Consider the following 13375-nt stretch of genomic DNA (forward strand, 5'->3'; position numbering starts at 1 on the left):
AGTTTAATGTGTTTCCTTCTAACTGCTAACAATTCTGGAGGTGAGAAGGAGATGCCTGCTTGAGATATTGCGCGTCTTCAAATGCCTGGAGAGGAGTTTTTATGAAGCAGACACACAAGCCTGCGTGGAGGTGTGTGCGCGTTGAGCATCACAATGCTGATAAAATTTGAGTGGAGCTTTACAATGTGTTGTTCACGGTCTGTAATGAGGTTCCTTTTGTTAACTATTCATATTCGCACTGGCTGACAGTAATAGAAGCCTCTTATTATCCTCCTTTTTTTTTTTTTTTAATAGTCTTTGTCACTGTTACAGTCACCTCCAGATTTTATGAGAATGAAGTACACGAGAAGAAATTGCATTTTTTAAGATGGCAAAAGTCCAAATGAAAAATGTTTTATTCTCATTCTCATGCTGGAAGCCTTGGAATGATTTCCAATAATGGTCAGCAAATTACTAAGCCTGCCAATTAATTATCCGAGAGCGAGAAAATAGAGAAATGAAAATGGGAGCTGATGTTCATAGAAGCTCTTCTAGCCTCAGACCACGATGTAATGTTTCTTTAGGAAGTATGTCCATGAATTAAAGATTTTTCCCTCAGTGCGTGAGGTTAAAGTCACTCAGTGAAACCGAATGATTTAACCAAAATCAACAACACAAAAAAAGGAGGTTGAGGTTAGAATAAAATAAGGCTTTTATCTAAATTGCCAAGAAAACTTTCCAATAACTTTCTTTTGGGCATCTTTTGCAACTCATTTCCAACCTTCAACATGCTTTACAACTTCACAATTTGGCCACAAATATTGGTCTGCCATACTTTAGTTTGACTAACATCTTTAGGCACAGTGGCGGACATAGCATTATGGGGGCCCCAGGCGAACAATAACATGGAACCATCTGCGCTGGTTGTATTAATTGTATTAGTCAGGGTTTACTAAAAAAAAAAGCTAAAGTGGTTAAAATGATGGAAGAAAAAAGTCACTATGAAGTGGTGTCAAATTAAAAAGAAAAATTCTCAGTCAGACCCTCCCCCCCCATGCCTTTTCTCTCAATTTCTGTACCTTGTTTTAAAATGGAGAATAGGGACCACAATGGAAGAAAAATACATATAAAATAGCAGTAAAAGCATGAGAACAAAGTCAGAATTTCACAAGAACAAAATCATAAATGTATTAATTGAAAAATGTTTAATTTTAAATGGAAAATTTTTCAAAAAAAAGTTTTAATTTGTTGAAATCAACATTTACTTAAAAGTAAAGGATTCAGCAAGACTCTAGCAGTCCATCCTATTTCTCTGAACTTCCTACAACTCAAGTTAAACAGGTGATGGTTCTTTCCTATAATGTTACTTTATTCTTGTAGAATTCCGTTTTTTTCCTCACTCATAACTTTTTCAGTTTTCTCATAATTCTGTTGCTCTTTTTCTTTTTTGTCTGCCTGCACTTTAGGAAGTGCTGCAACACATTTCTTGTTTCCTCACTTTTTTGTTTTGGTTTGTTTTAATCTCTTTTAAAAGTTCTCTCTCGATTTGCTAACTTGCTAGCTGTTGACAGAATATTCCATTCCTGCAGAAGGTCAGGGGAATGATTAACCCTTTAACACCTGAGGCGCCATCTATGACGCTTAAACACAAAATCTTTTACATACTGTAACTTTTCAACCATCAATCCAGCAGATTTTGAGCCGCTTTCCTCCTTCAAAATCTGCTGGTATTACGTTGATCGTGTTAACAATTTAAAAAATACAGGAACATAAACACAGGAGCTCTGGTGTTAAAGGGTTAAGCTCCTGAGCAATTGAATTCTGCTTCAGTGATTTGGGTTTTTTATGACACAGTTAGCTAATAATATGCATGAAAATTATTTTAGAAACTTTTGTAAACTATTCCGCTTGGAGCCACCAAGGTCATCGCCAACATTTGCTTAATGATAAGTCCGTCTCTGTTTAGACACCTCACGATTCACGCGGTTTAATGAAAGTGATTAAAATAAAAAAAAAAAAAAAAAAGAAAAAGACAAAAACAGTCCTAAATTAAAAAAAAAGATTCAAATTGGTCATTTGATATAAATAAATACAAATGATACTTTCTGCACAATCAGTAAAAACTTCTATCGTATCATATTGTTATCAGTTGAGTGAAATACAATAAAAAACATTTATATCTGTAATTATTAACACAGGATTCCACACTTTTAACATCATAACTCTGTCTTTGTGGTCCTATCGAGTTCATGTGAAGACTTTTCTGAGGAGTTGTCCCTCAGCCACTTGTTAAAAACAGCGATGGGATCGATGTTCCAGTGTTTATGGAAAGAGATGGGGACCTGGTGGGCCAGGAGGTCAGCGGGGTAGTCTTCTGGACGCGCCTGAAAGGAATAGAGATTATTGAGGTCAATTGAGAATTTGCACAGCCTACTTAGTCCCACACCTGTTGTATGGGTGAACATAAACTCTCCCTCGCTAAAGCATATGGCAGGAGCAGATGGTTCTTACCCTGATTTTTAAAAAGAAAGAGTTTATTTTATTGGATATAAATGAAATCAAGAGCTGTGTGAGCAAGAACATCCCAGTTGCATTTAATCAAACTAACCTTCCAGAAAGGAGGTCCAGAAGAAGACAAGTATATGGATTTAGTGAAGGAGGACTTTAGGGTAATTGGTGTAACCAGAGAAAAAGGTTAGATGGAGTCAGATGATTTGCTGCGGCGACCCCTAAAGTTCAGCCAAAGGGTGAAAAAGATTTGGCAGTCGCAAATTCTGCAAGTCGTCCCACTTAGAAAGATAAGAGAGGTCTTTAACGTTCAAAGTCCACGGTTGAACCAGAACGGGGTGAGCCAGTCTGGAGCAATCATTGGAACATTAAATAAATACAAAATAATTAACAATCTCACTCCATCTCCTGCTTTAATGAAGGATTTAATAATAATAATGCATTTTATTTTTTAAGCACCTTTCTAGCCACTCAAGGACACTGTACAGCACAACGAGAACCAACATAAAATCAACAGGAATAAATACATCTTAAAAAACAGAAGCACAATAAAAATGGATGGTTGTAAGATCAGAGTGAAAAAAAGCAGATTTAAACGTGAGTTTTGAGTCTGGATTTAAACATGGGTAATGACTCAATGGTACGGAGATCAAGTGGGAGCGAGTTCCATAGCGAGGGGGCCGAGTGGCTGAAGGCTCGGCTCCCCATGGTGACCAGACGGATGAGGGGTGCGGAGAGACCGGAGGGGACGGGAGGGAGTGGAAATATGGAGGAGATCAGATAAATAAGGTTTAAGATTAAGAATAAGATTTCACCAGTTGGAGTGCAAAGGATGTCAAGAATGGTGAAGAAACAACCCAAAACTACACACTGGTCAATGACCTGACGAGAGCTGACACTACAATACCAAAAGTTATATCCGTAACTATGCAATGTCCTCATGGGATCAAATTTGCTAATTGGTGCTTCTTCAAAAACGCATTCATAAACTTGAGTGTGGGAGGAGCTAAAGCCAAAAGTTTTTCTGCACGAAAGCATCGACTGTATTTCTCACTTACAATCCATGGAAGACACAGATGATGTTGAGAGATCGGGTTTATTTAGGATAAAGAGCTGCCTTTCCATGTCTGGGTTCATGAGACCATTCAGACTCTGACAGTACGATGAACATCACCATCTACTGCATGAGATGTGTCTGAATGTCGGCTGCATTCAGCAGTACTTTCACATCTCTGTGACCCAATTTGAAGACTTGCTGTCCTGCATTGTTCCACGGAGGGAAAAAATAAGAATGAAATTTGAGGTTTTTTTTATTATTGTCAGATAAAGAAAACAGAAGAAAATTGAAATGTTTAGGAGTAGAACGATTAGATTCTCCTCCATGTTGGATTTGGACTCCACCCACTGATCGCAAATACCCAAATTCAAACTTTCAAATCAAATCATACTTTATTTATAAAGCCATTTTCCAACTAGTGCTTTACATAAAAACATAATCGAATTTCAAAAATAAAAAGCAAGATATTGAAAAAAAATATGTATCAAATAAATAAAAACTGTGCAACTGAAACCCGTTGCTGCCAGACTGACGTGCCACATCTGATGGTTAATTTGCACTGCAGGACCTCTAACATTAGTCGTGTTTCCATTAACTCTGAAATTTCGAAAAACGGAATTTCGATATTAAATTATCCTAATGGAAACACCACAATTTCGAAAAAACTCGCCTTTTTCGAAATAAAGTTTTTGCGCTTAGAGGAGGTGGTATTTGGGCCGTATCGAAACAGTAGTTTTTCGAAAAACTGTAATGGAAACACTTTTTTCGAAACAAACGAGTCACGTGACCATTAACCGGATATGGCGTTTCGGACAGGAAGCAGGAAAAGCTGGTCAAATGCGCTTTTTCACAGCAACTGGCTGCCTTGAGCACCGCACAGCTCATCAAAAGTTGAGCGTGTCATGCGAAAATGCTGAATCCACAGCTCTTCGGTGAATTCTTCAACCACGATTCCCCAAAACTGTTTGACTCTACGTCGCTCCCACGTTTAAGGAGCCTGCCGCTCCAAGGCTCGGATCAGACGTAGACGTCTTCTCTGATGGGAAGGATGAGAGCTAGCTCCGTGGCAGAAATGTGAATGAATCTACTGCACATGAAAATAGTGTTTATATCCGTCGTCATGTTTTTTTAATGACTTATCGCGGGAATTACTTCGAGTTTTTCGCATAATCATGGTTTAATGGAAACGCTGTTTTTTCGAAACATTGTTTTATCGAAATTCTAGAAATTTCGAAAAAGTTTTGCGCAAAAGTGTAATGGAAACGCAGCTATTGAAACTGGACGTTCCTTGACAACCGAATCATGTTTGGTGGGAACGCAGCTGTATTTCTGTATACCACCTTTAATTTATAGAACCCTCCTTCACTGTCTTCTGACATTCAAGTTAAAAAGCTTTCTCTATCAATATGTGGTCCCCTTGTAGGTACCATGTCCATTCACTAGTCCTCCTTCAGGTGAAAACAAGCAGACTGAACCAAAATGAAAGAATAATCTCAGAGAAGTCAGTCACTCTGGAAAGATTTCATAAAATGTCAAAACAAATCCAACTTCTGTCTCTGTCTTTACAGTTTCACACCAATCTGAGGAGGAATAGAAGACTCAATGAAAAATAAATAAAAATAATTCTGATAAAATCCGGTCGGAAAGTACCAAAAATTCCCCTATATAACTGTTGCAATCCCCATTTCAGAGTCTGCCTGTGGATGATCTCAAGACTGAAAACTATACATTTATTTTACATAAGCAACAGCTTTAAGTTTTCACTTTTTAAAAAATCTGATATGACCAAAACAATGGCAATTAAAACTTTTGCAGTTTAGGGAAATTTCCATTTTTTCTTAAGAAATACCTGATTTCAGGTTCCTGAATTGTTCTAATACATCAGGAAGGCTTGAAATCCTTAAGAGACATCCTACTTTTGACACATTCAAAGTGCCATTCATAGAAAAGAATATTCAGCTTGAATTTGGCAAAGATATGACAGAGGAGGTCCTTAAAGAGATTTAGTTTCATTAAGACGAAAAAGTCAGAAAAAACCCTGTGTGGACGTGCAGAGCGTTTGAACAACATACCCTCCACTTCCAACTATCACTATGATTGATGTTTCAATCGGAGTCTAAAAAACCTGCAGTATGATCTGCCCGCTTGCTCCTACAGTGTATTCTTAAGTCATTATTGATCTCAAACCCTGAGAGAAACTTTTCCCCCAAAAAGGTAAAAGTTCAGTTTATATTTGTCAAGAGAGTTTTTTTGGTAAGAGGAAAATAGAATGATTTGTGAGAGTATTTATACAACCTGGTGGAAGAGGGGGCTGTGTGTGACGGGAAGCCCCAGAGCATTGAGGCACATCCCAAGCACCATATCATCCGGCGCGTCATTGCTGTAGCACTTGCAGCCGCTGTCGAGGAGTCGGACCACCGCCTCTCTGCTGAACACCATCCTGCAGCGGCACAAACAGAGCAGAGCCGTGGAGCTGCAATCCACATCAAATGCTGGGGGAGCTCCAGAAAAATACAACACGCCGTACATCTTCCAGCAGTCACCGTGGGGTCAAAGGGAATTTTATTTATTCAGCGTGAGAGCAGCGTGGTGGAGTTAAAGTGCATATGCAGCTGACACTTCATTGAAATAAGAAACCCTTAGACTTTCACATAAAAATAAAAGATTTAACAAAAACTTGTCAGATAGTTTTTATTGCCGGTGCAAATGTCAGTCTAGAGTTGCAAAGCGCAACAAAAAATTTAAACCTAAATAAGATTTATTCTTTGTAGTACATACAATACATTTGCAAAAAAACATCAAATCAATGTAGGGAAATAAAGGAATTGGTAGCAATTAAAGTAAAAAATAAATACATTTAAATATGTAAAAATCACAACTAAGCTGTTTTTTTTTCTAGATCATGATTTATTCACTCAAAGTGTGATTTGCTGGTGGCTGCAGCTTGAAGGTAGTCGTCTCTCTGCTGCAGAATTTTTGATCACCTCGGTTACAAGTTGAAATGTCCTTAGGCAAGATGCTGTACCATAAACGTCCGTAGTGGGTTAGGTTAGGCCACATCTCTCTTCCCTCTAGGTGTTTGACGGAGATTTTTTAGGGCATGACTGGGCAGATAGTGAGCAACATGAAAGTGTTTTGAGTACAATGAGGTTAAAAAGCAAAAAAAACCCCAAAAACTATGATTTCAAAATATTTGTTATTCAAAGATGTACATTAAAAACATAAATAAATAAAAAAACAACAAATTAAAGCTTTTATTTCTCAATATATTATATTATTTCCAAACAAAACTATTATAGCATTAGTGCTGTCATGTGATCTAACCTAATAATTGCTGTGAAAAGCCTCAGTTTGAGGTGCATTAAGTTACAGTTAATTTTTAATTTTGAATTAGAAACCTCAATGTAATATAAACCCTTTTTTTGCCAGAAACAACATCAAAACTGAGATATTAGATTTGTCTTCACCTCTAAACTAAACTGAAATGGCCAACCTGTAAATAAAAGATAAGAGGCTTTTTGTTGCAGTCTTTACAGTTGCTCTGCTGCTTCTGCACCTCCAGCATTGTTACCACTGAAGCACCTGAGCTGCGGAACTCACCCTCCACCTCCTGTGATGTAGCTGTAGCCGCCTTGGCTCAAGCCGTAGCCGTACCTCTCTCCTAGAGAGACTGGCTCCGAGGGGTCGTAACAGCTCAGCAGAGCTTGAAGCCTAGGTAGGCTGCAAGGAAAAAAAAAAGCACCACTGAGACTCATCACAGACACTCATTATCATCATGCACAAATGCCAGTGCCTAAACATCTGTGAAAGTGTCCATTTAGAGGCAAAAATAACTGCTGTCCCTATGGCTCTATCTGCAGTGTTCCACACGAAGGCGGAACCTCACAGAAAGCACAGCAATCTGGAGGTGAATTCACATTCTGAGCTCTGAAGATGTTTGACAGGAAGGTAATATCTCTGGAACCTCCAAAGTGAATATTGAAGCGTTTCTGTCTTTGACTGTGGGAAACCTCTCAAGGTTAGGGGAGAGAATCTGATTGAAGATTTATGAATAAATGTCAGTCGAACTTAAGGGTGAATGAAGGGTATTTTAGCTGCAACTCGGAGCAGGTGAAGTGCAGGTAGGCATTTACCTGATGAGCGTGTCATCGTCCACAACAAGAAGCCACTTAGTGTTTGGGACGTGGCTGCTTAGAAATCTTTGAAGGATTGCAAATGTTTTCCCACAGTGACCTGCAAATAGAAAACAGCCATCAATAGCACACTTTGATGAGTAAATCACATATCGACTGTGTGCTCTGTTCTGGTTTACAAGGACAAATGAGCCTGTTAGGGGAAAAACTAACTTCTGGATCATTTTTGTTGCCATCACATGTGTGTGGTCCGGTGCGATGGCACTCGGTCATTTTTATGTTCTAGTAAAATAAACCTACAATGTCTCAATCCAAATGGCATTTTCCAATAGATAAATATAACTCATATCAATCAATAAAAAAGGAAAGAACCAATAGATTAAAAAAGAACAATGTCAACAATACACAAGTTAAGAAAGAGTATACAAAAATTACAATAATAAAAAAAAAACATTGATTTTACATAAAGCACCATAAATATTAGTTACAAGGACAGCTGGAGAGACAGTCCCTCCAGTATTTGACTGTAAGCGTATAGCACTATATGTGTTACCTATGGCCAGGATGAGAGTATTCTCTGATATATATATATAAATAATCAATTTATTTCATTTTAAAATGATTTTATAATGGTATTAATTGATTTGATCAACTAAGATCAATTAAGACGATCAATCATCCCTATAAGATTCACGGTGCCCTTTCACCACACTCTAGTCATTAGTAAGGTGTGTGTTCTGGATCCGTACTGACCGTGCACAAATGCACATGTGCAGGTGATACGGTACTGTCCGCGGTATTCCCACACAATCTACACTCTGATTGTCTAATTTCTAACAGTCTAAGAAACCAGGAGCACATAAGAAAGTTGTACTTCTGATGTGAACAGCACCAACAGGCCCCTCATGCAGTCTGCAGGGTGGGACAGGTCGTCTTACATGTTGTCTAACTGACTTGTAGCTCACAGCATGCCTGTAAAAATGTGAATGAACATTTTGGCTCTACGATCTCACTGAGCGGTCTACGACCTTGATGTCTCCTGATCATTTTATCGCCTGCAGATAGCCTGTATCTACCCGTAAGGGTAGTTGTGACTAAGATCTTATGAAACAGGGAAACAGTTAAAAAGAAAGAGGAGAGGACCTCTCTGTCTGAGGTAGGGGTGTCTACTGGCAGGAGTCTAGCGATACGATACGTAAACACGTCATGATAGAATACATGTTCCAATATTTTACATGACAGTACAAGAGACAATATTTCACTATTTTTTAAGTTAAATTTGGCTGGTGTTGTTTTTATGTTTCAAATCTTATTTATTTGTTCTATTTTTTTATCATCATAATTTTTTTTTGTTGCTGCTAAATGCTGCAACCTAAAATGAACAAAACAACAAATGTTTAATTAACTTTCAAAGCCCTGTAGAAAATTATTCTGGGATTCTCATTGGATAACGATTAGCCTATGAACTTTATCTGAATATTAACACACCTTTCACATAAATACATTTGTTAAATACATTTTATTTAATGATGAGAACATTAAGCACTGCAACTGTTTTCTTTTAACCAAGCAAATTCATGGTGCTTTTATTTTGGTAATGTAAAACATCTTATTTTCAGCTTGTGCTGCCAACTAGTGGAACACAAAAGAAAGACGCTGAACTACTGTACATGTTTGCTTATAAATAAATTATTAAATATCATCCTGGCAGCATTTTTAATCAATGAAGTATCGCGATTTTTCCCTGATTCAATGTTCTCTTACATCTCTAGTTTGGTTTTGAGCAAATGTGAAAGTTACAGTTTTTCTCAATGACGTCTCAAAAGCAAACACCAGCTCCTTCTGATATCAAACCAATTCAGAAGACCTGTTTTTCTCCCTTCTCTCTTTCTAAATATTCACATTCCTTTGTTGCGCTGCATCCAGTCAAATCTTTCAACTTGGCCTTTTCAATCCATAAAATTTGCCCTTTTGTGTGAGCAAACAGTAGAAAAGCTGCTGCCTACTTCCTGCCACACCACAGCAACAAAGACGATGAGTTTGCCACGACGGGCCAAGAAGATCAAACTTCCACGCTGGCGTGTTTGAAGTGACTGCGCGGATGGAACAAAATGATCTGCCAACTGTTGAAAACAAGCTGTGATGTGCTAGCAAACAACATATACCTGGAAGCCCCAGGAAGTACACCCGTCAGAATCCAAATACCTGCAGACCATTAAGGCCAAGAGCTGAGGCATGCAAATCCCTGGTGGCACCCATCACACAGAAGCTGCTGCTTTATTTATAAGGCACCCAAGGTGTTTTTCCTTTGTATCCGACTATGGAATAAGAAAGGACACCTTGAACTGTTGACAGGAATAAAACCCAAAAACCACACTTTTTAAAAACAAACGTACAGACGAGGCAAGAGACCGTATTTCTGCTAGGAGGTGGTGATGCCTCAGAACCTGGGAAGATGCAGCAGCTTCTTTCTTTCATATAACATCAGATACCCAAACACCAAAATAAATAAATAAAAAAAAGGTACCTTACTACTTCTACTACACAAAGATGTGCTTCTTTACCTCTCAGTTTTTCCTTGAGTTTTTGCTTCTTCACACACTGAAGGTAAAAACAACACATTTAAGGCATAAATACTTCAGAACGAATACTTCAGAGTTACATTTTTATGCTGCTTTCTAGAGTCTTACATCACATCTTCCTTCAAATCTTTCTAGATTTTAAACAAATGCATTTTATGTTATATAAAGAAAAAAAAAACAACCACTTATGACTTGTTAATTGATCAAATTTCCTGTTTTACATTTTTTCCCCCATTTTTTGCATTGAACTTTGCAGAATAATTCCTCCTGCTTGTGCTTTTCCTGATAAATTATTTATTTTGTTTATGCACTTATGGAAACATAGGCAAATCAGAAAGTGTGGTGGTGAAGAATATAAACTATTGATTCCTGAAAGATCTTGCTTTTAAGCAAGGACTATGCTGTCCTTGCAGTTCTGGGAAACATGTAAAAATAATTAAAAACATTAATAAAACATCATACTTGGGAAAGTTGAACTTTATTTGACTAAATCGACAATTTTGGGACACTTAAGATAGAATATTTATAGCATGACCAATCCTGTTCCTAATTTTAGTCTTTCTTAATTAAGCTCTAAAACAAATGTGCGAATCTCATCTAATGTATGTGTTTTCCTGGCTGCTTAATCTATCCAGAGCTCTGTTTGACTGACAGTAGGCTCTGACAGTAGCTTTAGAATCTGGCTGTTTACCAAACCAGACCTTGATGATTCTGTGGATCGCTGCCAACACAAGACAGCTTCTCAAAAGTAAAAATCTGGCATGCACGGCAAGACAAACATAGAGTGAAGGAGACTGTTTCCTTGAGAAGAACGACTTGCCAGCTCTGACTTTAAAATGACATCAAATACAAATTATCGATGGAGAAAGGAATGAAGCATTTTTTTAAAATCTTGTCATGTGACATATGGCTTCTGCAATTTTTTTTAAGCATGCAGTAATGAGTGCATCTGTAAGTGCAGTGACTCAAAGGTAATGGACAGAGGAACAAATATGGCTCCCTGTTGGAAGTGACTGCAGCACCTGGAGTTGATCGTCTGCAGAGAAGTGTTGCACAAATTACTAAAAGGAGTTTATCCTGCATTTCTTCAGCACCTTAAAATCACAAAGTTCTAAAACTTGAAGTGAGGAAACATTCAGAAGTGTATTTATCTATTTTAGCACTATCCTGTCAAAATAATAATAAAAACATACTAGAAAAGGCAACAGCACAGAATTAAATGTGTCAATTATACAGTTTGTCTTTACAGACCATTTTGGAAACTTCACAAAAACATTTGATCTAACTTAAAACAAAAACTAACTTCAGACAAAAAAATAGACCACTGTACCTCCAAGTAGAAAAAAAGTACAAATCTTAATATTATTTTCAATTGAAACAGATTTTGTCATGTTTAGTTCATATAGTCAGGTATGTGGTTTTAGTCTTAGATCAAATCCACAGCAAGCTACTTACGATACATATAAAGGTACAGACACACCGGTTATGTGACACGCATTTTTGAACGGGAGTACAGCCATAGTGTATAAACAAGGACGTCTTCTTTTTCTACTGTTTGTTACAGCACATGTCCACCATCCACAGTTGGAAGAGGATAAGAGTGAAATGTCAAAGTGGCGAAAATCTTCTGAATCTTGCCGCAAACTTTTTCTTTCACAGATCTAAATGCTGAAGCTGATAGCCAACAAAAAAAAATGTTAAATGCTAAATTAGCCTAAAAACTAAAAAATAAAATCCTAAATTAGCCAAAATAGCTAACATGCAGCTGAAGTATTAGTTACACTTCAAAAAAGCCAAAAAAAAAGAAAAATCCTAAATTAGCTAAAATAGCTAGCATCTAGCTGAAATATGCGCTAAATGCCAAAATAGCCCAATGAACTGAAAGAAATCCTAAATTAGCCAAAATAGCTAACATGCACCTGAAGTAGTTAAACTCCAAAATAGCCTAAAAAACTGAGAATTCTAAATTAGCCAAAATAGCTAGCATGTAGCTAAAATATGCGCTAAACGCCAAAATAGCCCAATGAACTGAAAAAATCCTAAATTAGCCAAAATAGCTAACATGCAGCTGAAGTATTAGTTAAACTCCAAAATAGGCTAAAAAAAAGAAAAAATTCTAAATTAGCCAAAACAGCTAGCATACAGCTGAAATATTAGGCAAAACTCCAAATTAGCCTAAAAAACCTTAATACATGTCAAAATAGTCCAAAAAGCTAGCATAATGCCATTATAACTTTTAACTTTACTACACTCTGACTCCATATAATATAAAGTAACCACTAATCGACTATTAAATTAGTCGTCAACTATTTTAATAGTCGATTAGTCGACTAATCGTGGCAGCCCAACCACTAACTATCACTAACTGGGGTGAATACAGCATTAGATTGATACGGACGCTCCTGCTGTGAGTGAGAAACTTTTTCAGTTTATTTATTTGAACATAAGACAATGTTCTCTGGAATTGTAATTTAAAGCTTGCAGTGCTTGATTTCAGATGTCAAAAATTAATTAAAATGCTAATTATAATTATATTCACTTTTCAAATCAGAATTTTATGTTTTCAACAAAGACTTGGTCAGACAGCAAAAGGAGTAATAGAGTTCTGATTGAATTCCCTCCACCAAACTTCCCTTTTACATCAGAAACACCGAAGGCGTCTGCACCGCGTTAAGAGTCGATACCATTTCCCGCATGCTGTCATTTGGGGCGTTTTCATCATTTGAGCTTGTGTCACTCAAAATAGAGCTAAAACCATCTCCTCCTGTACTTTATATCCTTATTCTCAACCCAATCCACCACTGTCAAAATTATATTGATGATTTCCCTGAGATGCTTTCAGGTGTCAGCACAGACCATTATAGGTGATTTTGGTGTGCAGATGGACGATGTCTGTGACAGAAATGCTAAGAAGTGTGTGCTGCCCCTGAAACTTTTGGTCCTAGTCAGCATGTGAGTGAAGGAAACAAAAATTAAAGGGCACATGCCGGACCTAATTATTACTACGAGTGTCAATATTTCAAATGTTGCTATAGTTGATGTTGTGTGGTCATTTTTTGACTCTGACCTGTATGTTACTCATAAACCAGCTGTGGAGTTTGCTGTTTTGTGGAAAA

General features: G+C 37.3%; 1 protein-coding gene across 3 annotated transcripts in view; it reads right to left on the reverse strand.

Moving 5' to 3' along the window:
• Positions 1–274: 274 nt before the first annotated feature.
• The window catches only part of b3glcta (beta 3-glucosyltransferase a), an 87309-nt gene continuing 74208 nt past the window's right edge, over positions 275–13375 (reverse strand). The window contains exons 12-15 of one of the 3 annotated variants that reach the window (XR_004948900.1): positions 7678–7777; positions 7145–7264; positions 5840–6648; positions 275–2363 (exon numbers count right to left, since the gene is read on the reverse strand). Coding sequence is in view for 1 of the 3 variants with exons in the window: in XM_024277791.2 (XP_024133559.1) it covers positions 2196–2363; positions 5840–5984; positions 7145–7264; positions 7678–7777 (533 nt within the window). In the remaining 2 variants the exon portion in view is untranslated. The remainder of the gene's footprint in view (positions 2364–5839; positions 6649–7144; positions 7265–7677; positions 7778–13375) is intronic. The other 2 variants (XR_004948901.1, XM_024277791.2) reach the window with 2 other exon arrangements.

The sequence above is a fragment of the Oryzias melastigma genome, linkage group LG13, assembly GCF_002922805.2.
Source record: "Oryzias melastigma strain HK-1 linkage group LG13, ASM292280v2, whole genome shotgun sequence".
In the NCBI taxonomy this organism is placed as follows: domain Eukaryota; kingdom Metazoa; phylum Chordata; class Actinopteri; order Beloniformes; family Adrianichthyidae; genus Oryzias; species Oryzias melastigma.